This window comes from Notechis scutatus, chromosome 8, assembly GCF_049901735.1.
Source record: "Notechis scutatus isolate UNSWTSFEM ecotype Mainland chromosome 8, rNotScu1.2, whole genome shotgun sequence".
In the NCBI taxonomy this organism is placed as follows: Eukaryota; Metazoa; Chordata; class Lepidosauria; order Squamata; family Elapidae; genus Notechis; species Notechis scutatus.
Window position 1 is genome coordinate 1,915,271 of NC_142016.1, and position 22,493 is coordinate 1,937,763.

The 22,493-nt window shown below is 40.8% G+C and overlaps 1 protein-coding gene across 6 annotated transcripts in view; it reads left to right on the plus strand.

Moving 5' to 3' along the window:
* Positions 1-8,501: 8,501 nt before the first annotated feature.
* Positions 8,502-22,493, plus strand: part of KPNA6 (karyopherin subunit alpha 6) — a 30,211-nt gene continuing 16,219 nt past the window's right edge. The window contains exons 1-5 of one of the 6 annotated variants that reach the window (XM_087970275.1): positions 8,502-8,762; positions 18,788-18,924; positions 21,013-21,108; positions 21,555-21,654; positions 22,139-22,233. In XM_087970275.1, the coding sequence (XP_087826401.1) occupies positions 8,669-8,762; positions 18,788-18,924; positions 21,013-21,108; positions 21,555-21,654; positions 22,139-22,233 (522 nt within the window). In that variant the 5' untranslated portion in view covers positions 8,502-8,668. Of the gene's footprint in view, positions 8,791-17,720; positions 18,708-18,787; positions 18,925-21,012; positions 21,109-21,554; positions 21,655-22,138; positions 22,234-22,493 lie in introns of those variants that run through there. The other 5 variants (XM_026673711.2, XM_087970276.1, XM_087970274.1 and 2 more) reach the window with 5 other exon arrangements.

Consider the following 22,493-nt stretch of genomic DNA (forward strand, 5'->3'; position numbering starts at 1 on the left):
GCGCGCCTGCTGCCACTGCCGCCGCTCCTGAGGCCATCTGGGGCGGGCAGGTGGGAAAGCAAGCAAGGTGGCTGCGCTGTCTTCTTTTCCCTCAGCGAAGCGCCGCTTGCCACCGCCACCCTGCAATGGGCGAGGAGGCGGCGGAGGCACCCGAAATGTCACCAAGGCAACGAGTGCCTCCCGCCGGGCCCTCCGCTCATCCCGCCAGGGCCGTGGAAGAGCCGCGTGCTGGGCAGAACCAGGAAACACCCGCGGCTTGCCTGCCACGGCCCTGGAGGCACTTCCTGTCAGCCTCGGCTAGAGAAAGAGCCAGCCTCTCGGAGCACGCCGGCGTCTTCCCTCTCTCTCTATGTATGAAAGAGCTCGCCTCGCTCGGAGCGCTTGGCGAAGCACATGAGTTTTGCAGTCGGAGAGGGAGGACGCGGCGCAACGGCAGGATGCTGCAAGTCAGGACCTTGCATTGAAGCAGCCCGGGGCACGTAGCCACCTCCCTCCAGCCCACCTTGAGGATTTGCCTTTTGTTGTTGGTATACTTGGCTTCAGGCGCTCCTGTGGCGCCTTCCCTTGCTTAGAAGGTAAAGTGAATTATTTTAAAACCTCCGCTCATCCCGCCAGGGCGCGGCAGAGCCGTGACGGGCTGGGCAGAACCAGGAAATACCCACGGCTTGCTTTCCCGGCTCTGCTCAGCTCGCACGGCCCTGATAGGATGAGCGGAGGTTTTAAAATAATTCACTTTACCATCGAAGGCAAAGGGAAGGCGGCCACAGGAGCGCCTGAAGCAAGTGTCTCCTCAGGGCTCCGGTTGCAGGAGGAGCCCTGACTGGCTGCACGTGGCTGCGCCTAAACGCCGGCGTTCCTGTAACGCCACGGCAGCAAGGAGAAGGGAAATTAACGGTGGCGGAAGGTCTCCCGATATGAAGTGCTCCACCAACGCAGGCAGCACCATATCCGGGCATGCAACAAAGTATTTCCTAACGGCAAGCCCCCGCCATTCCCCCATTTCGCATGTTTAATATGGGCCTTAATTTGGGGGGAGGGGCTTAATTTGATTTTATGCCAATAAATCATGCTGGGGCTTCCTATTGGTGGAGGCCGTATTGTTGGAGAAACACGGTATTACATTGAATGTTATAACTTTAAGGTATATATTGAAGCTTAAATAAGAGTTAAATGAATAAATTTAAAAAGATATAAAGGTGTCATACTCCAATCAGCAATTACAGGAGAAACTTTGTTTAATGAGAAAAGATAATATGAAATTGAAACAGGACAGACAAAAAGTATAAATATAATGATTTGAATTGAGATAATTAAAATAAAATTGAGAAAATTAAAAGAGGGGAAAAGCTATGTAGAAAATGTAAACTAGTAACAAGATATGGAATAGAACATAAAAATGAGCATGAAATTGAATTTGTGTCTGTACGAAGAAATGTAACCCGGGATTACGCTACTTTCAAAAAAGATGTTTTATTTGCATTTTTTTGTGAAAACTCAAAGTTTACAAAAAAAAAAAAGTATTGGTCTAGCAAATGTTTTGTATGCTCTCGTTAGTAGTGTGATATTACCAGAGAAAAAGCTACTTAGGATTAGGTTAACAACTCTTAATGCCTTTTTGGCTATGTAGTTACAGTGGGCTCTAGCACTTAGATCATTTGAGATGAGTACTCCAAGGTGCTTGACAGAGTTTGGATCATCAACAAGGTCTTAACTATTCAGCTTGTACTTTATTTTCTGATTTTTTTTGCCAATATGTAAGACAGAGCATTTATTTGTTGAGATTTGAAGTTGCCATTTGTTTGACCATTCTGATACATAGTCGAGGTCTTTTTGAAGGGTAGGAAAATTATCTATGGTGTTGAATAGCTTTACATCATCAGCGAAGAGAACGCAGTTGCTCTTAATATGATCACAGAGGTCATTTATGTAGATTATGAAGAGTGTTGGTCCTAGAACACTGCCTTGGGGGACACCAGTGTTGACAGGTACAGAATTTGATAGGATGTTTCCAATTTTGACCATTTGTTGTCTGTTTGACAGGAATGCTTCTATCCAGTTATGCAGGTGTTCAGAGATACCATAGGATTTTAGTTTTAATAGTGGTTTGTCGTGTACCACTGAATCAAAGGCTTTACAGAAGTCTATGTAAATTGCGTCTATTGTTTTGCCCTGATCAAGTTGTGTAGTCCATATGTTTTTGCAGTGTAAGAGTTGCAGATTACAGGATAGTTTTATTCTGAAACCAAATTGTTTATTAGAGAGTAGGTTGTTTGTCTCTAAGTGGAGGATAATGGATTGGTTAATAATTGATTCCATGACTTTACAGGTGACGTAGCATAAGGAGATTGGTCTGTAATTTTCAACTAGGCTGGGATCTCCCTTTTTGAAAATGGGGATGACCGTGGCTAGTGACCATAGGTTTGGCAAGGAGCTGGTCCTGAAAGATTTTCCAAAGATTATGCTTCGAGGTTCGGCTATGGCAGTGGATAGCTTTTTTAAGAAGCAGGAACGTATTCTGTCCGGTCCAATAGATAGAGATGGTTTTAGATTGTGTAGTGCTTTTTCAACATTGTCTTCTGTAAAATCCACTCTTCAAAAAGAGAAACCACTCAGAGCCTGACGAGCAAGAGACTGCCATTCTGTTAATGGCGGTCCCAAAGTCCGGTCTGCCACCGACAAAAGGAAGCAAGTGAGAGAGAGATTGCGGTGATCAACGGTGAAAGGTGCGAGTGAGGAAGTTTTTTCCAAACGGTGTGGATCCACAGAAAATTGTTGAAAGAATCTGATCGGAGCTCTAAATGGAAGCAGCTAAGGAACGGAGGTGAGGCGGGTGAAAGTGAAAGGGCTGGACAGATAGAAAATAAGGACAGTAACAAAAGAAACAAAGAAGACTGGGAGGTTGGTGAGACTTGCTTCATTGTTATTAGCCGAAGGGAATCTAGCCTCTGGAAGGTCTGGGGGACTTGGATCACTTTCTGTTGGAAAGACTGCATTAGATTTGAGACGAGAAGATCAGAGTAAGTGAAATAAACGGAGATAATGCGGTGCAAAAGGAGACACTTTTTGGAAGCTCTGAAAAAGTCTTTGACTGCTGATCCGAGGGTGTATCGGTCCAATTGAATAGTTTGCCTTAACTGAAGAAATATAGAAAATCTGAATTTAAGATCCCCAAGAAAAGATTAAAAGAGAACTGGATATAACTGAGTGAGCTGAGATTTTGAGAGGACATTGTTATTACTCAGCAATTTTCTATTTTGGGGTATCCGGATCGCAAGCGTGTAATTCCAGTGACTGAAAGTGGAACAGCTATTTTAAGATTCTTTTTCTTTTCTCTTTCTACTTTTTCTATCTCTCTCTGGTGTTCTGATTAGCTCCTCTCTCAATTTTTTTGATTTCCATATAGTATTATTCAAGTATATATACATATATACATATATACATATATATACATACATACATACATACATACACATACATACATACATACACACACGAGGCAGAGGGAAATTGTTTGCTGCAATTGTGATGCAATGTTTGATTTAATTGATTTATTAGTAATATTGATAATTATATTCTTACCAGTTATATACATAGAAAAGATAAAGGAAATAATAATTTTAAGTACTATTTAGTCACTGATTACAATTAATGTTTATATATTAATAGTTGCATTTACTGGGCGAATCACCTTGAACATTTAATTGATTCACTGTTTGGCTACTATATGGTTGTGTATGATCAAGAATATTGGAAAAATAAAAGGGTTTGATAAGATAGTTACTTAGAGGAAACATCTTACAGAGATAGTACCTTAGAGCATTTATATATATTTAGTTTTAGATAATAAGATTTAGATTAGAGTGACAGGATTAAATATTGTTTATTAGGAGTATTTTGAACCTACATATAGAGATTTAGTAACAATTAATAAGAAAGGTTAGGCTATATATAAATTATATATGTGATATAGAATTCAAATTTGAAAGTATACTGGGTTAATATTACTGCTTATAAGAAACATCACCCTACTAAATATATACAGAGCTTAGATATTGAAGAGAGGGATAGATTAATTAATTGAATTATTGATTAATTTTAATATATACTATCAACTGTTACCATTGAATGTTAATTTGGGACAACATAACCAATATATTAAAACAACAAAAACAAATTTTAAAAGAAATGGCATCTACAACAACTACAACTACAACTCTGAAAACCAGAAGAAAGGCCACCTCGACGCTAACAACTATGTCAGCAATACCTTCGCCCATGGCACAAAAGACAATTGAAGAAACAATACCATTGGAGAAACAAACCACCTCCTCGAATGTTAATATCCAATCAATCCTGCTTACTCTACAAAAATCGATGTCAAAGTTGCAAGAAACAATGATGAAAAACCACAATGAGATGAGAGCAGATATAAATGGACTAAAAGAAGAGATGGGGAAACTAAAAGCAGAAATGAAAGCAGATATTTCCAAAGTAGAGGAGAAAGTTGGAATAATACAACAGGCCTTGGAGAAAAATGAAGCAACAATAAAAGAGGTAGATAAAAGAACAGAACGAACTGAAAGGAAACTGGAAAGGGTAGATGAACAACTAAAGAATGTGAGCAAGGAAATGGAGGATTCCTTCATCTACCTAGAGATGGACAAAGCTGCTACATACTTGAGATTCCAGAATATAGCGGAATCAAGAGAAGAAGATTTGGAACAAGTAATGGAAGAAATATTGGTAGAACTATTGGAAAAGGACAAAGATGACATCTTGAGAGAGTTTGATGGAGTCTACGGAGTTAGTACAAATTATGCGAGATGCCACAAATGCCCAAGAGAAGTCCATATACGATTCGCGAGAAGGAACGTCTGGGACATTATGTACAAGATATCAAGAGAAGAATCAATTACGTATAAAGGCAAAGAAATCTCGGTCCTCAAACAAATACTGAGAAGAGTAAGAGATCAAAGACGAGACTATAAATTTTTAGCGGCCCACTTAAATAAAAAAGGAATCTTATTTAAATGGTTAATCCCAGAGGGGATGTTAGTTTCGTGGGAGGAAAGGAAAATTAAAATAGATACTATGGAAAAGGCCCAGGAATTTTATGAACGGTTGGTAGGCCTAGAAGAGCAGAGCAGTAAGGACGAATTGGAAACGAACTCCCAAGAAGATCAAGACCAACATAAGAATAGATATGGAGCTTTAGGAAATCAAGGAAATAGTCAACCACGCCAGGAGAGAGAAGATAGGATACACTCTCAAGTACAAAGAGAAACCGGACCAGTCACAAGACAAAGAGCAAAACAAAACTAAACAATGGAAGAAGAAAGGAAAATATTGTCAATTAACATAAATGGTTTAAACTCTACAATAAAAAGGAAAAGGACAATAGCTAAATTAATCAAGCAAAACGCTGACATAGTATGCCTACAAGAAACTCATATAAAGAAATCTGATGAAAAATATTTAGAATGCCCGAAATTAGGGAAGCTATTTACTGCACCAGCAGATGCTGGGAAAAAGAAAGGGATTGCAGTGTATATGAAAGAGGACATGAAAGCAGAGTTAATATGGTCGGACCCTTGTGGAAGAACTCTGGTTTTGCAGATCTGGATCAATGCTATCCCAATCCTTTTAGTGGTAATCTATGCCCCGAATGGAGAGCAAAAAGAGTTTTTTAAGTATTTACATGAAAAAATAGTAGCAGTGGAAAAAAATAATATTTGTATCATAGGGGACTTTAATGCTGATTATCAAAAAGACCACAGTATTGGGGGGAGGAACAGGAAAAAAAGAGAGCTTCCAAAAATATGTATGGAAATGATGAGGGAGTTAAATTTGATTGATATATGGAGAAGGTTAAACCCTGAGAAAAAAACAATTTACATTTTATTTAAACCCCCACCAAATATGGACACGAATTGACATGGCACAGATGAATGGGGAAATAGCAAATGAAATAAAAGAGATTGAAATTTTACCTAATGAATGGGCAGACCACAATCCAATTCAGATAATCTAGAAAGGTAGAAAAAAAACCAGGAAAAGGTGGACCTTAAATACGCAGTTAATTAGAGAAAAAGAATATACGAACAAACTTAAGGAGGAATTAAATCATTTCTTAAAAGAAAATAACAATGGAGCAACTACGAAATAAAATATTTGGGATACAATGAAGGCAGTAATAAGAGGCATAACAATCTCTTATAACGCCAAGAGGAATAAAGAAAAATATGCCCAGCAAAATAAATTACAACAAAAAATTAAAGAATTAGAAATTCAATTACAAAGTACCCCAAAGGATTCAAGATTGTAAAACTAGATGACAATAACTAAACACAAATTGAATTTAATTGAACAAGAGAGAATGATTATAAATATGAATACAACTAGACAAATGTATTTTGAGCACGCTAAAAAGCCAGGGAGATGGTTGTCCTATAGACTTAAAAAAGGGAAAGAAAAAAGATTGATTTACCAATTAATAGATGGAAACGGAGATACACAAGAGGGGATAGAACAGAAAAAAGAAATTGCCCATAAGTATTTTGAAGACTTATATAAAAAGGAAGAGGTCAATGAGGATAGGATAAGAAACTATTAGATAAAATGAGGGATGAAGTAATTGGGGAAGAGATGAAAGAATTATTAAACAAAGATATTACTTGGTCTGAATTGAAAACAGCAATAGAGACCAATTTCCTTATTGAACACAGAGTATAAAATATTTATGACAATTTTGGCAGAGAGAATGAAACCAATTTTAAGCGAGATTATACATTCGGACCAGAACGGCTTCTTACCAAATAGACAAATCAGGAACAATATCAGAATAGTGTTAAATACAATCGAGTGTTATGAAGCACACCCCGAAAAGCGAGCAGCACTAATCTTTTTGGATGCACAAAAGGCTTTCGACAATCTTAATTGGAAATTTATGCTACAACAAATAAGAATGAATTTTGGTACTAACATAGTAAAGACACTACAAGCTATATATTCTACCCAAACAGCAAGTGTGCTAATGAATGGAGAATGTACAGATGACTTTGAGATAGGCAAAGGAGTGAGACAAGGATGCCCATTATCACATCTGCTATTTATTTTATCCTTAGAGGTGTTACTTGCCACAGTCAGACGGAATTTAAGAATAAAAGGGATTAAAATTAGAAATGAAGAATACAAGGTCCAAGCCTTTGCAGATGATTTTGTATTCATAGTGGAAGAACCAATCAAAAATGGACCTATACTACATCAAGAAATAGAAAAATTTGGAGAAGTCGCAGGATTGAAAATAAATAAAAACAAAACTGATAATTAAAAACTGCACTACAAAACAGAAAACAGAATTACAAAGTAAAATGGGACTACAGAGTGGAAAAAAAATACTTGGGAATATGGTTGTCCGCTAGGTGCTTATCAGTAAAAGAGGATAATTATACCAAATTAATCGAACAAATCAGGAAAGACTTAGAAACATGGGGGAAACTACAACTATCAATATTAAGAAGAATTGCAGTGTTGAAAATGAATGCCCTACCAAAATTGATGTATCTCTTCCAGATGATCCTGATAAAATTAGGAAAACCATTTTTTCGATGAACTAAGTAAAATAACAACTAAATTTGTCTGGCTGGACAAGAAACCACGCATTAAACTAAAATTGATGCAGGACTCTCCTAAGAGAGTGATACATAGACATGCAGATAGGTAAAATACATAAAACTAGATATTAATAGTAAATATAAGTAAAGATAATAATTATTAGTGATATGCATGAATAGATAGAAACATAAGATAATATTACATGTTGATGCAAATGCTGTTGAAAATGTAAATTTGATTTGTACTGGTGGAAAACAATAAAAATCATTTAAAAAATATTTTTAAAAGGCCAGCTTTTAAAAAAGATATAGTAAATACCTTGTTTAACCAATCAATTGCGATTAACAATACTCCAGTACTGATATTCTCCCACAGAGGTGAATGGGATGGTGGTGTCTCCTCTCCTGGGCCTTTGAAAAGATCTTCCCCACCATCTTGCTTGGGGCTCCCAGAAGTTTCCAAACTTGGCCTCTCTAAGACTTGTGGACTTCAACTCCCAGAATTCTCCAGCAAGCTATGAGCCAACCCTACGATCATATACTCTTTATCAGCTATGCTGGCTGGAGAATTCTGGGAGTTGAAGTCCACAAGTCTTAGGCCAAGTTTGGAGAGCCCTGGGTTAGAGTCTTTCTCTCCCAGCATTTACATTAAGTTTTAATTATTTTTAATGTCACATTTTAACTATCCTTGCCTCTATTTTAAATTTTTTATATTGTATACAGTTTGTGCCCAGAATCTTTATGTGAGGGAGATGAGCCTTTTCTAAAATTTGATTTTTAAAAATTGCAAAATAAAACAATTAAATTTAAAAAAAAAATTATTTTCCGGGAGGAAAGTGAGGAGGAGAGCCTCTCTCCGTCCCTCTGGGCGGGTTTCCCCGCCTCCTCCCCCCATGAACCGCCTCCGGGCAGCCGGCCGTCCCGCGAGGGCAGGGGTCGCGCGCGGCTCCGGTCCCCACCAGGGCTTCGCTCGCAACCTCAGCCCCGAGCCGCCGTGATCCCAGCCAAACGGCGGGGCGGGGGCGGAGCTTCGGGCGCGAAGGCTCGTGGCGCGCATGCTGTCCCGCTTCGGCCGCCGTCGCTCCTCTATTAAGCTCCGCCTTGGTGCCTTGGCCCATTGGCTTGTCCGCCATATTGTCGGCGAAGGAGGTACGGGACGGAGCGGCGGCGGAGATGGGTGAGGCGGCCGGCGGAGTCTCTCTCTCTTTCTCTCTCTCTCTCTCTCTCTCCCCTTGCCCTCCCTCCCGCGCATCACGCCCCGGAAGCCCAGCCGCCCGCCCGCCCCCCCCGCGTCTGGCGGCGGCTCCGGGCGGAGGGGCGTGGCCGGCGAGGCGTCCGAAGGCGCCGGCGACAGCAAGGCCGGCCCTCGTCCCGCCGCGTCCTGCGGACCCCGGCGGAGCGCTGGGCCTCCGGGTTGTGGGGGGAAAGAGCGACGTTCCGGCCGCAGTCCTGCCGGGAGGCCGAGTAAGCAGTCGGCGGGGCGCTGCTCGGAGGGGCTGGGGTGAATACGGGGGAAGGAGCCCCCTCGGAGCCGTCTTGCCTCTCCTTCCTCCTCTCCTCCGCTGAGCTTCTCGCCTCCGCTCCCACCCCGAAGGTCCCGCGCAGGGCGGCCAAGCGCCCGGCGGGAGACGCTGGGCCCAGGCTCCGAGGCCGCCCCGCCGGTGCCCGCTTTCCCTTCCAGAGGCTCCTTTCCCCCGTTCCCGTTTCCCGAGGAAACTTCCCGAACGGGCCTCCTTGGAAACCCGAGGGGCGTCCGTGGGCGCCGGGCCTGAGGAGGGAGCCGCGGGCCTTTTCGCTCCCGAGGCGCCGCAAGGCTTGGCGCGATGCGGTGAATGGGATTTGGGCCCGGAAGGGCTTTGAAAGACGGGGGCATGAGGGGAGCCTCAACTGCCATTACTGGGGGGGCGTTTGCGCCATTAGGCTACTGTGCAGGGGTCTCCAACCGGGCGCTTTAAGCCTGGCGGACTTCAACTCTCGGAGTTCCTCCTCCAGTCATGTTAGCTCAGGAATTCTGGGAGTTGAAGTCCACAAGTCTTAAAGTGGCCAAGTTTAAATAGAATAGAATTCTCTATTGGCCAAGTGTGGTTGGACACGCAAGGAATTTGTCTGGGTGCAAATGTTCTCAGTGTCCATAAAAGAAAAGATACATTCGTCAAGAGTCAAGAATCATAAGGTACATCGCTTAATAATAGCCACAGGGTACAATAAGCGATCAAATCATGCTAGAAACAGTCAGTATAAATCATTAGGATACAAGCGACAAAGTACAGTCACAAGTGGGAGGGGATGGGCAATAAGGAGTGATGAGAAGATTAATAGTAATAGTAGTGCAGACTTTGTAAATAGTTGGACAGTGTTTGAGGGAATTATTTGTTTAGCAGAGTGATGGCGTTTGGGGAAAAACGGTCGTTGTGTCTAGCTAGACTCTTGCTCTAGCCTAAGAAATACCTTCTATATAAATATAACAAAAAATGTGCTCTGCATCATATGCAATTATGTAACACGTACAATAATTTTTGTATGAGGATACAAACACCATAAAATACGGTGATAGATCAGGGGGGTTATTTTCTTGCTGGTGCCCTTGGGGGGGGGGGGGCTTACTTGGGGAAAATGCAGCTTTTGTATACAAGGCTCAATCATTGAACCTGCTTAGGAGTGTTGCAGAAGTGCTGAAAGTTGTGACTTGTTGGGAGTCTACAGGTCTGTATCAGAGAGGGGAAATGAAAGGGCGTGTTGCCTTTTTATGCCTCAAAATCAGAATCTCACCAATTTCATTTATTATTGATTTATTAGCACATTCAGTTAGCATTTTTCCTGATGGGAGATCTTAAGTTTGCAGACATGACTGGATAATAATAATTTACCAGTCTGTGAAAGATATAACGAAGGCAATCACTGTTGATTTCTGTAGTCTGTAAGTCAGTTTAGGGTATATTTACACCGATGTGCAGTGATGCTGTGGGGGAAGTTCTTGGGTGTGGCACATCTATATGCTGTTCTCAGTAATTTTAGGAGACAAATATGGGCTACCTCTGCATGCTAATAAATATCTTAGGAAGGGCCTCCACTTGAGGCTTTAAAATAATCAGTCATCTGACAAAGGGGGCATTACAGGGTTAGAGAAGAGGGCTCTGAATTGTGTAAGCAATTATGGCAAATGGGGACAAGGTGGTGAAGCCCTCAGTAATTTATTTGAGTCCTTCAAATGGGTATTATCCTTCACAGCATTCTCAGAATCATGAGACCAATAGATCAGTCCCCTCTGTGCTTTTTCCCCCCCAAGCATAATTTAAAGACCTTGACAATAGAGTTACAAGGTAGTAGAAATTGAGGAAAGGAAACACAACCAGGGGGCAAATGAATTCTGTGACTATCTCTGTCCTTTCTTGCAGGTGGTCCTCAACTTACAACCACTCATTTAATGGCCATTCAAAGTTACAATGGCACTGAAAAAAATGACTTCTGACTATTTTCACACTTATGACCATTGCAGCATCCCTGTGGTCGCGTGATCAAAATTCAGACGCTTGACAACTGTTTCATATTAATGACGGTTGCAGTGTCCTGGGATTGTGTGAATGCCTTTTGCGACCTTCTGACAAGCAAAGTCAATAGGGAGGCCAGATTCACTTAACAGCAATGTTATTAATTGAACAACTTCAGTGATTCACTTAACTGGCAAGAAACATCTTTAAATAGAGCAAAATTCACACAAATGTCTTTCTTAGCAATAGAAGATTTGAACTGTGGTTCTGAGTCGAGAAAAGCTTGATTGCCTCTGCATACTGGCTCCACGTAGTCGTAGAGAACCCTTTCAGGGATAACATGTGAGACTCCATTCCTTTTATTCAGTTGGATTAATTTGTTATGTTTCTTTTCTTTCTTTATTGTGTAATGCCATGTTATATGTCCTGGAGGAAGTGGACAAGAAAGCTAATTTAAAATGGATTATTAAAAAGGTGCTGTGTAGTTTTTCCAGTTTCCTAAAAAATGTCCCTTAATAACAAGGAATTAAATGGGCATAGCAGCCAGAGTTGGTGCTATTCTTTTATGTCCTAAAAACAGTTTTAAAAGCAGTTTCCTACCAGTAAGCTTACAAAATACTCAGTAACTTAGGAGTCTATTCAAATTCTTAGTATCCTATATTTATCAGTTATAATTATGAAATAAAGTTTACAGGAAAGAAGAATACTTGAAATATTCTCTTCTTGTTTCCTTGAAATCTTTCCATTCAGGAATATCTTTTGAATTGTGCAGTTACAGAAATATCAAGCTTGGAGTTTGTTTTGTGATTTTGAGAAAATCCTAATCCATCTAAGCCTAAGGCAACCTCCCTCAACTCTATACTCTCCAGTTGTATTGAAAGTTCAGCTCATAATTCTCAGACTTATGGGCTGGGAATTTAGGTCCACCAGGTCTGGATGGTACAAGGTAGTTTGAATTTTATATTAAGGATATGTGGGGGGCAATTGCAAAAGCAAGACTATGCGGTTATGTACAGGTAGTTCTTGATTTACAACAGTTCATTTAATGACCGTTCAAAGTTACAACATCACTGAAGTGACTTACAGCTGTTTTTCAGAGTTACAACCTCAGTGATCATGTGATCAATATCCCGATGCTTGGCAACTGCTTCATTCATTGCAGCATCCCAGGGTCATGTGATCACTTTTCGCAACCTTTCGTCAAGCAAAGTCAATGGGGAAGCCTGATTCACTTAACAAACATGTTACTTAACAACTGCAGTGATTCACTTAACAACTGTGGTAAGAAAGGTTGTAAAGTGGTCAAAATTCACTTAACAAATTTTCACTTAACATAAATTTTGGGCTCATAATTTTGGTCGTAAGTCGAGGACTACCTGTATCTGGACATGAACAAATCAGTTAAATGGGTGGGTTGAGCTGGTCACAATTAGTTGAAAAACCATTCTGTATGTTGTGGCTTCTCTATGCACATGAGGTGTTTTGAATAAAAAGTTTCATAAAAAGTGACTTCCTACAGGTGAAACTCGAAAAATTAGAATATCGTGCAAAAGTTCATTTATTTCAGTAATGCAACTTAAAAGGTGAAACTAATATATGAGATAGACTCATTACATGCAAAGCAAGATAGTTCAAGCCGTGATGTGTCATAATTGTGATGATTATGGCTTACAGCTCATGAAAACCCCAAATCCACAACCTCAGAAAATTAGAATATTACATGCAATCAATAATACAAGGATTGTACATAGAACAATATCGGACCTCTGAAAAGTATAAGCATGCATATGTACTCAGTACTTGGTTTGGGCCCCTTTTGCAGCAATTACTGCCTCAATGCAGCATGGCATGGAAGCTATCAGCCTGTGGCACTGCTGAGGTGTTATGGAAGACCAGGATGCTTCAATAGCGGCCTTCAGCTCTTCTGCATTGTTCGGTCTCATGTCTCTCATCTTTCTCTTGGCAATGCCCCATAGATTCTCTATGGGGTTCAGGTCAGGCGAGTTTGCTGGCCAATCAAGCACAGTAATCCCATGGTCATTGAACCAGGTTTTGGTGCGTTTGGCAGTGTGGGCAGGTGCCAAGTCCTGCTGGAAAATGAGGTCAGCATCCCCATAAAGCTCGTCTGCGGAAGGAAGCATGAAGTGCTCCAAAATCTCCTGGTAGACGGCTGCGTTGACCCTGGTCTTAATGAAGCACAGTGGACCAACACCAGCAGATGACATGGCTCCCCAAATCAACACAGACTCTGGAAACTTCACATTGGACTTCAAGCATCTTGCAGTGTGTGCCTCTCCGTTCTTCCTCCAGACTCTGGGTCCTTGGTTTCCAAATGAGATGCAAAAGTTGCTCTCATCATAAAAGAGGACTTTGGACCACTGAGTGACAGACCAGTTCTGTTTGTCTTTAGCCCAGGTAAGATGCTTCTGATGTTGTTTGTTGTTCAGGAGCGGCTTGACAAGAGGAATACGACATTTGAAGCCCATGTCCAGGATCCGTCTGTGTGTGGTGGCTCTTGATGCACTGACTCCAGCCTCAGTCCACTCCTTGTGAAAGTCCCCGACACTTTTGAATGGCCTTTTCCTGACAATCCTCTCCAGGCTGCGGTCATCCCTGCTGCTTGTGCACCTTTTTCTTCCACACCTTTCCCTTCCACACAACTTTCTATTAATGTGCTTCGATACAGCACTTTGGGAACATCCAACTTCTTTTGCAATTACCTTTTGAGGCTTTCCCTCCTTATGGAGGGTGTCAAGGATGGTTTTCTGCACAACTGTCAGGTCAGCAGTCTTTCCCATGATTGTGATTCCTACTGAACCAGACTGAGAGACCATTTAAAGTCCCAGGAACCCTTTGCAGGTGTTATGGCTTAATTAGCTGATTAGAGTGGGACACTTTGAGCCTAGAATATTGAACCTTTTCACAATATTCTAACCTTCTGAGATTGTGGATTTGGGGTTTTCATGAGCTGTAAGCCATAATCATCTCAATTATGACACATCACGGCTTGAACTATCTTGCTTTGCATGTAATGAGTCCATCTCATATATTAGGTTCACCTTTTAAGTTGCATTACTGAAATAAATGAACTTGCGCGATATTCTAATTTTTCGAGTTTCACCTGTAGTTGGTGAATATAATCAGCATATTTTTAAATTGTCACCTATATTTTGTGACACAGAAGCTGAACAGTCTTAGAGAGCATCATGCCACCAAATTTGTAATGTTGTGCTGTCACTGTGACCATACGATTGTTGCTTCTGCTGTTTGCCAGAATGGCTGGCAAAGAGGCTCCTCCAGGCTGCTGTCAGACTTTTGCCTGGACTCATGCAACTGGTTGACGAAAGGATGGCCCACTTTTCTTAACCTGGTGATGACGTCCCCAACCTCTGCATGCTTCTCCATCCTCCCTCACACAGAAGCCAGCTTGTGCTGTCGAATGCTGCCTTGTCTGGATGTCTGGGTCTAGCTAGCCTTTGTGAGCTGGGTGGGTGGGCAGGAGGGACTGTGACCGGGCTCCAGAGAGGCTAAAAATTTTGGGAGAGAAAGGGCAGGCTGTTCTCTTCCCTCTCTTGCATTGAGGAGAAGCCCTGGGGAGCTTCCCCAGCTTGGCAGATGGTCCCTGGCACTCCCGAAGTCCCTCTGTGGGATTTTGGATGCTTTGTGAAATGATTCATTTGTAAATGAATCAATGTTCTCCAAAAATAAATTATATAAATGTATATACAGTTTGGCACATATAACATGTTAAGTAAGAAACAATACATGGTGTGTCTGAATTGAATGGGGAAATGAGGACAGCCACTGTTTCTTTAATTTCCTCATAAGCCTGGTCTCTTACCAGTTTTCCGACTCCTATTTTGCCTTCACCATCTTTAAGTTGTTTAAAAAAGTCTATGGAACAAACTTGAGGAGTGGGAGGTTTGTTCCAAGGGGTGTAAATTGACAAGTGCTTGCACTGCTATTTATTAACTTTTACTTGCCTGTCCCTGGGCAGCTTATGAGCAATTCTAGAAGGAAGTAATCACTTTTAACTTGGTCATGGTTACATGATGGTTATCTTGCATGCTGTCTGTTTTTTGCTTTCATTCTTGGACGTACTGTTTTTGTTTTTGCTATTTACAAGGCTGTGCATATGAAAACCATAGTGTGTTCTAATTTCTTATGTTTTTTATAATCCAAATCACATTCTTTTCCCCTTCTTCCCAGCCCTGTTTTATTCTGGCCCTTGGATATGTAGTGACTTTGTGTTTGTGACAGTTTTTTCTAGCTTTGCAGCAATTAAGGAGTTTTCTTGTTCGGTTGAAAAACAGAGGTAAACCAGGGTTTAAGGTGGAGGTGACAAGAGATATCATAATATACAGGTCATGTTAGACTAATGGAGCATGCACTTTGCCGGAAGCAAGCATTGGTGCTTGGCCTCTATGCCATTGAAATGTGGGATATGATTGGATTTGTTTGTTTAGCAAAAGCATAGCTTTTCACTTACTGCAGCTTTTTCTTGTTGTCTGGGAGAGATTAGCTAATGGCACGTATTTATTTGTTGCATGTATTTGTCTGCTGCCTCATCAAGCAGTTCTTGGCAGCTTACATCATAAAGTAGCAATGCTGTGCTTGTTCAGATCAGGAACAGGGAGCTGGTAAAGTATTGGTTCTGGATTACAGAGACCTTTCAGTAAAATGTGGGAAGGTACGAGTTCTGGGACAGATCGCTTGGGAGATTGGGTGGGTCCAAAGAGTGAAAATGGAAATAATTTGAATAATTGTGTATACATTTAATCAGTATTGTTGCCAGGTTAAATACAATTTTAAAGGAATTAAATTGAACAGAGGTAGTGTTCCTGATTTCCAAAACACTCTCTTCAGTAGCTCGATTACTGTATGTGTTGATTTTCCCTTCCCACAAAATGCAGGTATGAATACATGAACTGGAGTCAGTCTGTGTGCAGTAACATGAATTCGAGCCATTTGGCTAAGTCTCATGTGGAGACAGGCTGTGGGTCCTCAGGTGAGCTCATTGATTGGCATAAATAAGACTCTTGGTATTAACCACTGGTTTTAGGATGAGCTTTGTGTATTTTTGGTTTTAATGTTTTAATTTTAATGGATGAGTTTTGAAGTATCAGTTTGAATAACTGTTCTGTGGCTTATTTGTGATCAAAATTGATAATAAAATAGGCCAGGAATTTTTAAGCCTTCTGAGAAAAAAGGAAGGGAGTTTCTCTTTGGGTTATGTGACCAGAATGGATTTTGAGCCCATCTTACTTTCCCATTTACTTTTTTTCTTTTTGGGCCGCTAATGACACTATAAGGGAATTGGACCAGAAGCCTAGGAATGGGGTTCACCCTTTCTCTCCAGCCTTTCTCTGCATGAAGGGCTGGACACACTCAGCTTGTACAGTGAAAAATTTGAAGCAGACACTGTGGATGTGCTTCAGTAAAAATGGCTGGCCTGGGACTTAAGCTTTCTCAGGTTAGGAAAATCAGGTAATGGTAGTTTCAGTCTTTATTCTATGGTATTGGCCACATGTTTGGCCCCTGCTGAATTCTGGCTTTTCCTGGCTTACTTTGTCTAACGCAGCTTGCCTGTTCTGTTGCTGGCGTTTGCAGATGGCTTCTCTTGCCGGATGCCTCCCCTCCCTCTTATATTTCCTCCAGCAGTAATTCTTAAAGATGACACGTAACATAGTCATACTCATTTAAACCAGTGAGCCATTCTTACAATATGCTGGTCATTGTACACTGGAAAGTGCAAAGTTTTCTTTTAGAGATACTTCAAAGACAGATATCTACTGAGTTCAATAATGAAGAATGTGACATATGTTGACTGTGTTTGTTTATTCCTTTTTTTCTCCCAGTTTGCAGAATGATTGTCTCACCTGCTCAACAATTTCATTGTTAGGTTTCTTAATCTTGCATGAAAAGTTCTTTGGAGTTTAGAATGTTACCTAGTTAAGCAAGACTTAGCAAATAATTGGTCTAAATAGAAACAGATGCTGCAAATATGCAGTTGCATTGTGAACTCCAGAAAAAGTTTCTAAAGTTGTTTGTATCTGATTTCATGCTGAAAATATGGCAAGGGAACTCCAGGGAGCAGGACTAATTAAAAGGCTAGTGGCTTGTGAGTAGAGGAGGATTGAGATAAGTACTGTAGGCTATGGTGGCTCTGTTTCCAACTTTGGATGTTACCAACCTGTGTATAAACAGGATGCCTTTATTATCCACCCAGGACCCCTGGATACAGGTTTAGGATAAAGCTTTTCCTTGGTGCCCATGTCTCCATTGCCTTCTCCCTTCTGATTTCTTGAGAAATCGTGTCGGGTGTAACCAATAAGCCCAGAGTTTGTTGGGTCTTTTGTGCTCTCTGAGCTGGGTAGTTTTCTTGCAGACACTTCATTACCAAACTAGATAACACCATCAGTGCTAGTAAGGAGTAGGGTTTGCTCAGTCAGTGTTGGTGGGATTGGACCTGATGCTTCCTTGATTGGTTTGTTGTTTACCATTAGCTTGTTTGTCTGAAGTGGTGGTTCCTTGCTTGGGGTATTGTTTGTTTGAGTTATTTGATTTGATTTCTGTAGCCGCCCATCTCAGCAGATGACTGGGCAGCTCACAATTCAAAACATATATTACAATTAAAATTTGAGAAATACGTTAAAACAATAAGAACAGTAATAAAAAGCATTAGAACAGTAAAAGAATGTTAAAACATCTAATTTGAAGAAAAAGAAAAGCAAGATATCTGGCCTGTTAACAGTTGCTGTTCTAGTGTTCATCTTGGTCTTAATCTCTGCTCATCTGGCCATTGATTGCTAGAGAGGAAGCCTTTTGGTCTTTCTGATTGGAAGACAGATTGTTATGTGTATGGATATTACCTGTGAGTTCCAATTCTGCATTTAATCCCATAAGCAGGTTTTGGGCAATCCCAGAAAACCCAAACTTGATCTCTAGTTATTGTCTCAAGATCACAGTATTTAAATTTAGAGATAAGTAATACAATTTCCTATTGATGTTTTGTAGCACGCAAATTCAAAATAGAATAAATGGAGTTTAAAGCTTATATTGGGCTAAATTGGACATTGAAGGTATTTTTTTAAACCATCAGTTGGAGGTTCTTTTAAGTATACCAAAATGAGTGGGCTCCAAAACAAGAGAGTCAGCATCTTAGTTGCTTTTTGCACTCTTTCCAGACTCTCAACATCTTTTTTTATATTGCGGCGACCAAAACCGATGGAGTATTTCAAGTGTGCTCTTACCGAGGCCTTACAAAGCAGTACTAACACTTTGTGTGATCTTGATTCTATCCCTCTGTTGATGCAGCCTTTGGCATTTTGGATGGATGCTGTACCCTTCTGGCTCCTATTTAAGTGTTTGTCCATTAAGACTCCAAGATCCCTCTTGCAGTTACTGAAACCAAGTTTCACCTAATCGTATTTGTACAGATTAATTAAAAAGGCCCTGTAAAACTGAAAAATGTTGAAGGGTTTTAGGGTGTATAGGTAAAACCAAGGATTTGTTCAGATTAATGCAGTGGAGTGACTCATTGCAGAATCTGAACAGGCCTCCAGATGAAAACATCCTTTGGTGTCCTTCAGCTCCAGGGCATAATGTGAGTAGCCTATTTTCTATTGATAATGCAAAAAAAAAAAAAAAAAGTTGGTGTCTGTGTTTTTTTTTCCTGGCCTGCAGAAACCATGGCGAGCCCAGCAAAAGAGAACAACTACAGAATGAAAAGTTACAAAAACAAAGCTTTGAACCCAGAGGAGATGCGCCGGAGGAGAGAAGAGGAGGGGATCCAGCTACGCAAACAGAAACGGGAGCAGCAGGTAAGGGAGCCCTGCTTCCTCTTTTGATTGCCCTCTCCAAGGCCTGGAGTGAGGGAGAAGAATTGTTTCTGCTTGTCATTTGGGGCTTATCTGGTACTTGACAGTCAATGCTTTGAAGAGCAGCAAAACAGATAATAACAGAGTAACAGAGTTGGAAGGGACCGTTGAGGTCTTCTAACTCCTTGCTTAAGCAAAAGTCCCTATACCATTTCATTTCTGGTGCTGTGTTGTAGCAGGAAATGGGAGAAGGGCAATTAAAGAATCTTTCCTGCTAGTAGTAATAAAATTAAGCTAAAATTATTTATGCTTTTGAGGTTTGGAAAGCAATAAAAATGAAGCAAATTAAATCCAGTAAAATTATTTAAATATTCTTTAAATTATGAACAGCTGTAATAGGCTGACTCTTCTTTGTGCAATACAGATAATCCTCGACTTATGAAAGTAATGAAGCTTGCCCATTATGCTCATAAATTGTGGCTGTAAAGTTGGACATTGTGTGACCAGATCTAATTTTACAACCCTTTTTGCATCAGTTGTTAAATAAATGTTGTGGTTGTTAAGTGAAACCCATTGTTCTCTATGGGGCACTTTTGTAAAAACACAGATCACTGTCACATAACTGTCAGATGCTTCAAATGTCCATCAATCGGGTTAGTCGCTGAGGAACCAGATGCGGTCAAGTGACAATGGGGTGCGTGCAGCTGTCGGAACTCGGTTATACAGTCAGTACCTTTTGGATGTCCATAGTGTCAGCCTTCAAGATCTTCCTCCTTTCCTTTGCTTCTTTCTGGCTGTCATGAGTAATGGGGGGTGGAAGGGGGAACTGTATGGGACGTGAGCTGAAAGTGTTACTAACTGATATTGTATAAACTGGGGAGGGTTTCTAATTCCTGCTTAGCTTTCTCTTCTCTGTGCAACTGCAAACCTTTATCTGAATAAGCCAAGGTCAACTAATCATCACCACCTGGAGATGTCCACATGATGAAGTTCACAACTTTTAATTGGAAGAACCGTTTGAATTATTGGGGGTGGGAACATTTCACTCCCTTGATATATGTGATGTACGTGCTTATATCCCCAGATTCAGAATTTTCTTGTTGCTACCACTGATTTCCAGTAAAAGATATATTTTCTCTAATTACAAGAGTCTAAGTATTTCTTTCTTGGATTTTGAACGGAGCACCAGCTGACACATAGTAACTTCAGATGGTCATTAAGCAGCCAGTCATAAGTCAAGAACTACTTGTATTATAGAGTGGGCTGAAGGTTGTTCAGGATCTACTAATAAACTGCTATCTTAGAATATAAACCAGGGTAAATTTCTGGCTCCTGGCACTCCCACGGCCTACTTGCTCAACTAGCGAGAAAAATGTGTGTCTGCTTGGTAGTGAAACCAGAAGGTTGCATTGTGGATGACAAAAGGGTTAATGAGAGCGGTTCTGGGCTGTGAGCAGCTGTTCAGAGGCATCTCATGGCTTAACTCTAAAGTGCAAGCTTTGTTGTATGTCTGGTTCTGGTTGATCTTCAGAAAAAGGAAGGAGGAGGCTGCCCTAGGCCTGCTGACACTTGGTGCAAAGCAATAGTATTTTCTGTTGGGTTCTTTTCTGTTAAAATACTTTGGGCATGTGTATGTATTTCATATAAATTCTATATATCACTTATATGCAGTTGGTAGTTGAAGGGGTAAGAACCGTTTAGAGAAATGAAGCCATGAGAATGGTTGGAGTGACTTGTGATAGGGAGTATGAAATGGGTGTGTCCCTCTACATTTGTAGATCGTGAGTGCCAAGCCCTTGTGCGACCTGGCTCCAGGATGGTTCTGCCTTGTAATAGTGTTAAAGAATAAGAATAATCACGTCAAGCTGTTTTTCAGTTAAGCCACCAATAGATGCCCTACTTGCAGAACAGAAAGCATCAATTAGGAGATGGGGTTCTGCTTGATGAAAGATCAAAAGGTGGGATGGGATGGTTACCAATGTTGGGTTACAACACTGAAGTGCAGAGGAGCTGTTTAGCAATCTGCGAATGACCGCTTGGGATCAGGGTTTGGTTTGTTCCCCTTATAATTTCATTCATTTTCCATTGCAGCTCTTTAAAAGGAGGAATGTGGAGCTCATTAATGAAGATGCTTCTATGTTTGACAGTCCCCTGGTAGATTCCTCGGTCAGCTCTACAATTGGTAGTGTAAGTAGAGTGTGCTTCCTTCTTACTTCTCTCTCTCGGTCAATATCAGTAAGACATCTACAGATACTAAAAAACTTCCATGTACTTAGTCAATATTTTCTGTCTCAAAAGCTAAGGAAATCATCCTGCTAATTTCATTTTGAGCATTGGCAATCGGGTTCGAGCTAGAAAAGGGGATTTGTGGGTTACCCCTGCAGGACTTCAGGTTCTCCATCCTTGGGCTAGGGGACCCATTTTATCTGCTTTGGTACAATATACCTTATTGTATTTCTGGGAAGGTTTTTAAAAGAATTTTCTGGGATTTAGATGTCTTTCTTCTTAACCCTAGCCTGGGATCTTCTCCTTGAAAATTGGAATAGTCCTGAAGTAAATCTAAAGTTTGAGAATTGTTATGAAAGGCGGGCATTGAATTTGGTGATGGGTGGATTAACATCTGATCTTTTCAGGAGGGTGTGATCACAATGGAGATGGTGAAAATGTTGTTCTCTGAAGATCCTGATCTTCAGTTAGTAACTACCCAGCGATTCAGGAAGCTTCTTTCAAAAGGTACATTTAACTCTGAAAAGTTGGTGAGATTAACTTAGTGTTTCTGTTAGACCCTCAAGATATATTTCTTGTTCAAATACTTTGCCAGAAACATCTGAAAATTTTCTATAGGTGGGTAGACTGAAGAGATGAAATCTAATAGTAGCAGACTATCTGAGCTGCTCATTTTTTAACTGTACTGAATTACAAATAACTTTATTTAAATGCCTTAAATTTCAGCAGTTAGGCTTTGACGTGCCCAGTAGTGTGTAATGAACGTACTTGGCTAAACATGGATACAATGCAAGCATACGTTGTATTGTACAGAATCACAGACTTAAGTGGGCAGGCAGTTAGATGGAGAGATTAAATGTGTCATGTTGGTGATGGCATGTCTGCACAGAGTTATCCCCACTCTCCCAAACGATAGGCAAGCCTTATGCAATACTGTTTGATACATATTTAACTTTCCCTCCCTTCCATTTCTTTTTAAATTTTATTTTAGAGCCCAATCCTCCAATTGATGAGGTGATAAGTACTCAGGGAGTTGTGGACAGGTTTGTTGAGTTCCTCAAGAGAAGTGAAAACAGCACGCTACAGGTAAGAGGAGGGCCAGCTGTTTCTTGGGCTGGCTCTTTGGAGATCTTAATCAACTGTACAGCTTGCTCTTTCTTTGTCCTGCTTATGCTGGTGGTCGTGATCCAATTGACCAAAGACAAAACAACACCAAAAGTAGACACTTATGGCTATAATATTTAATAAAATTACTAGTTAAAGTTTAAAACCATTGTTGTATGACTATTTCAAAGTCTGCAAGTTTGACTGAAGCCATAATCCACTGTGGATTAATACCATAGGGC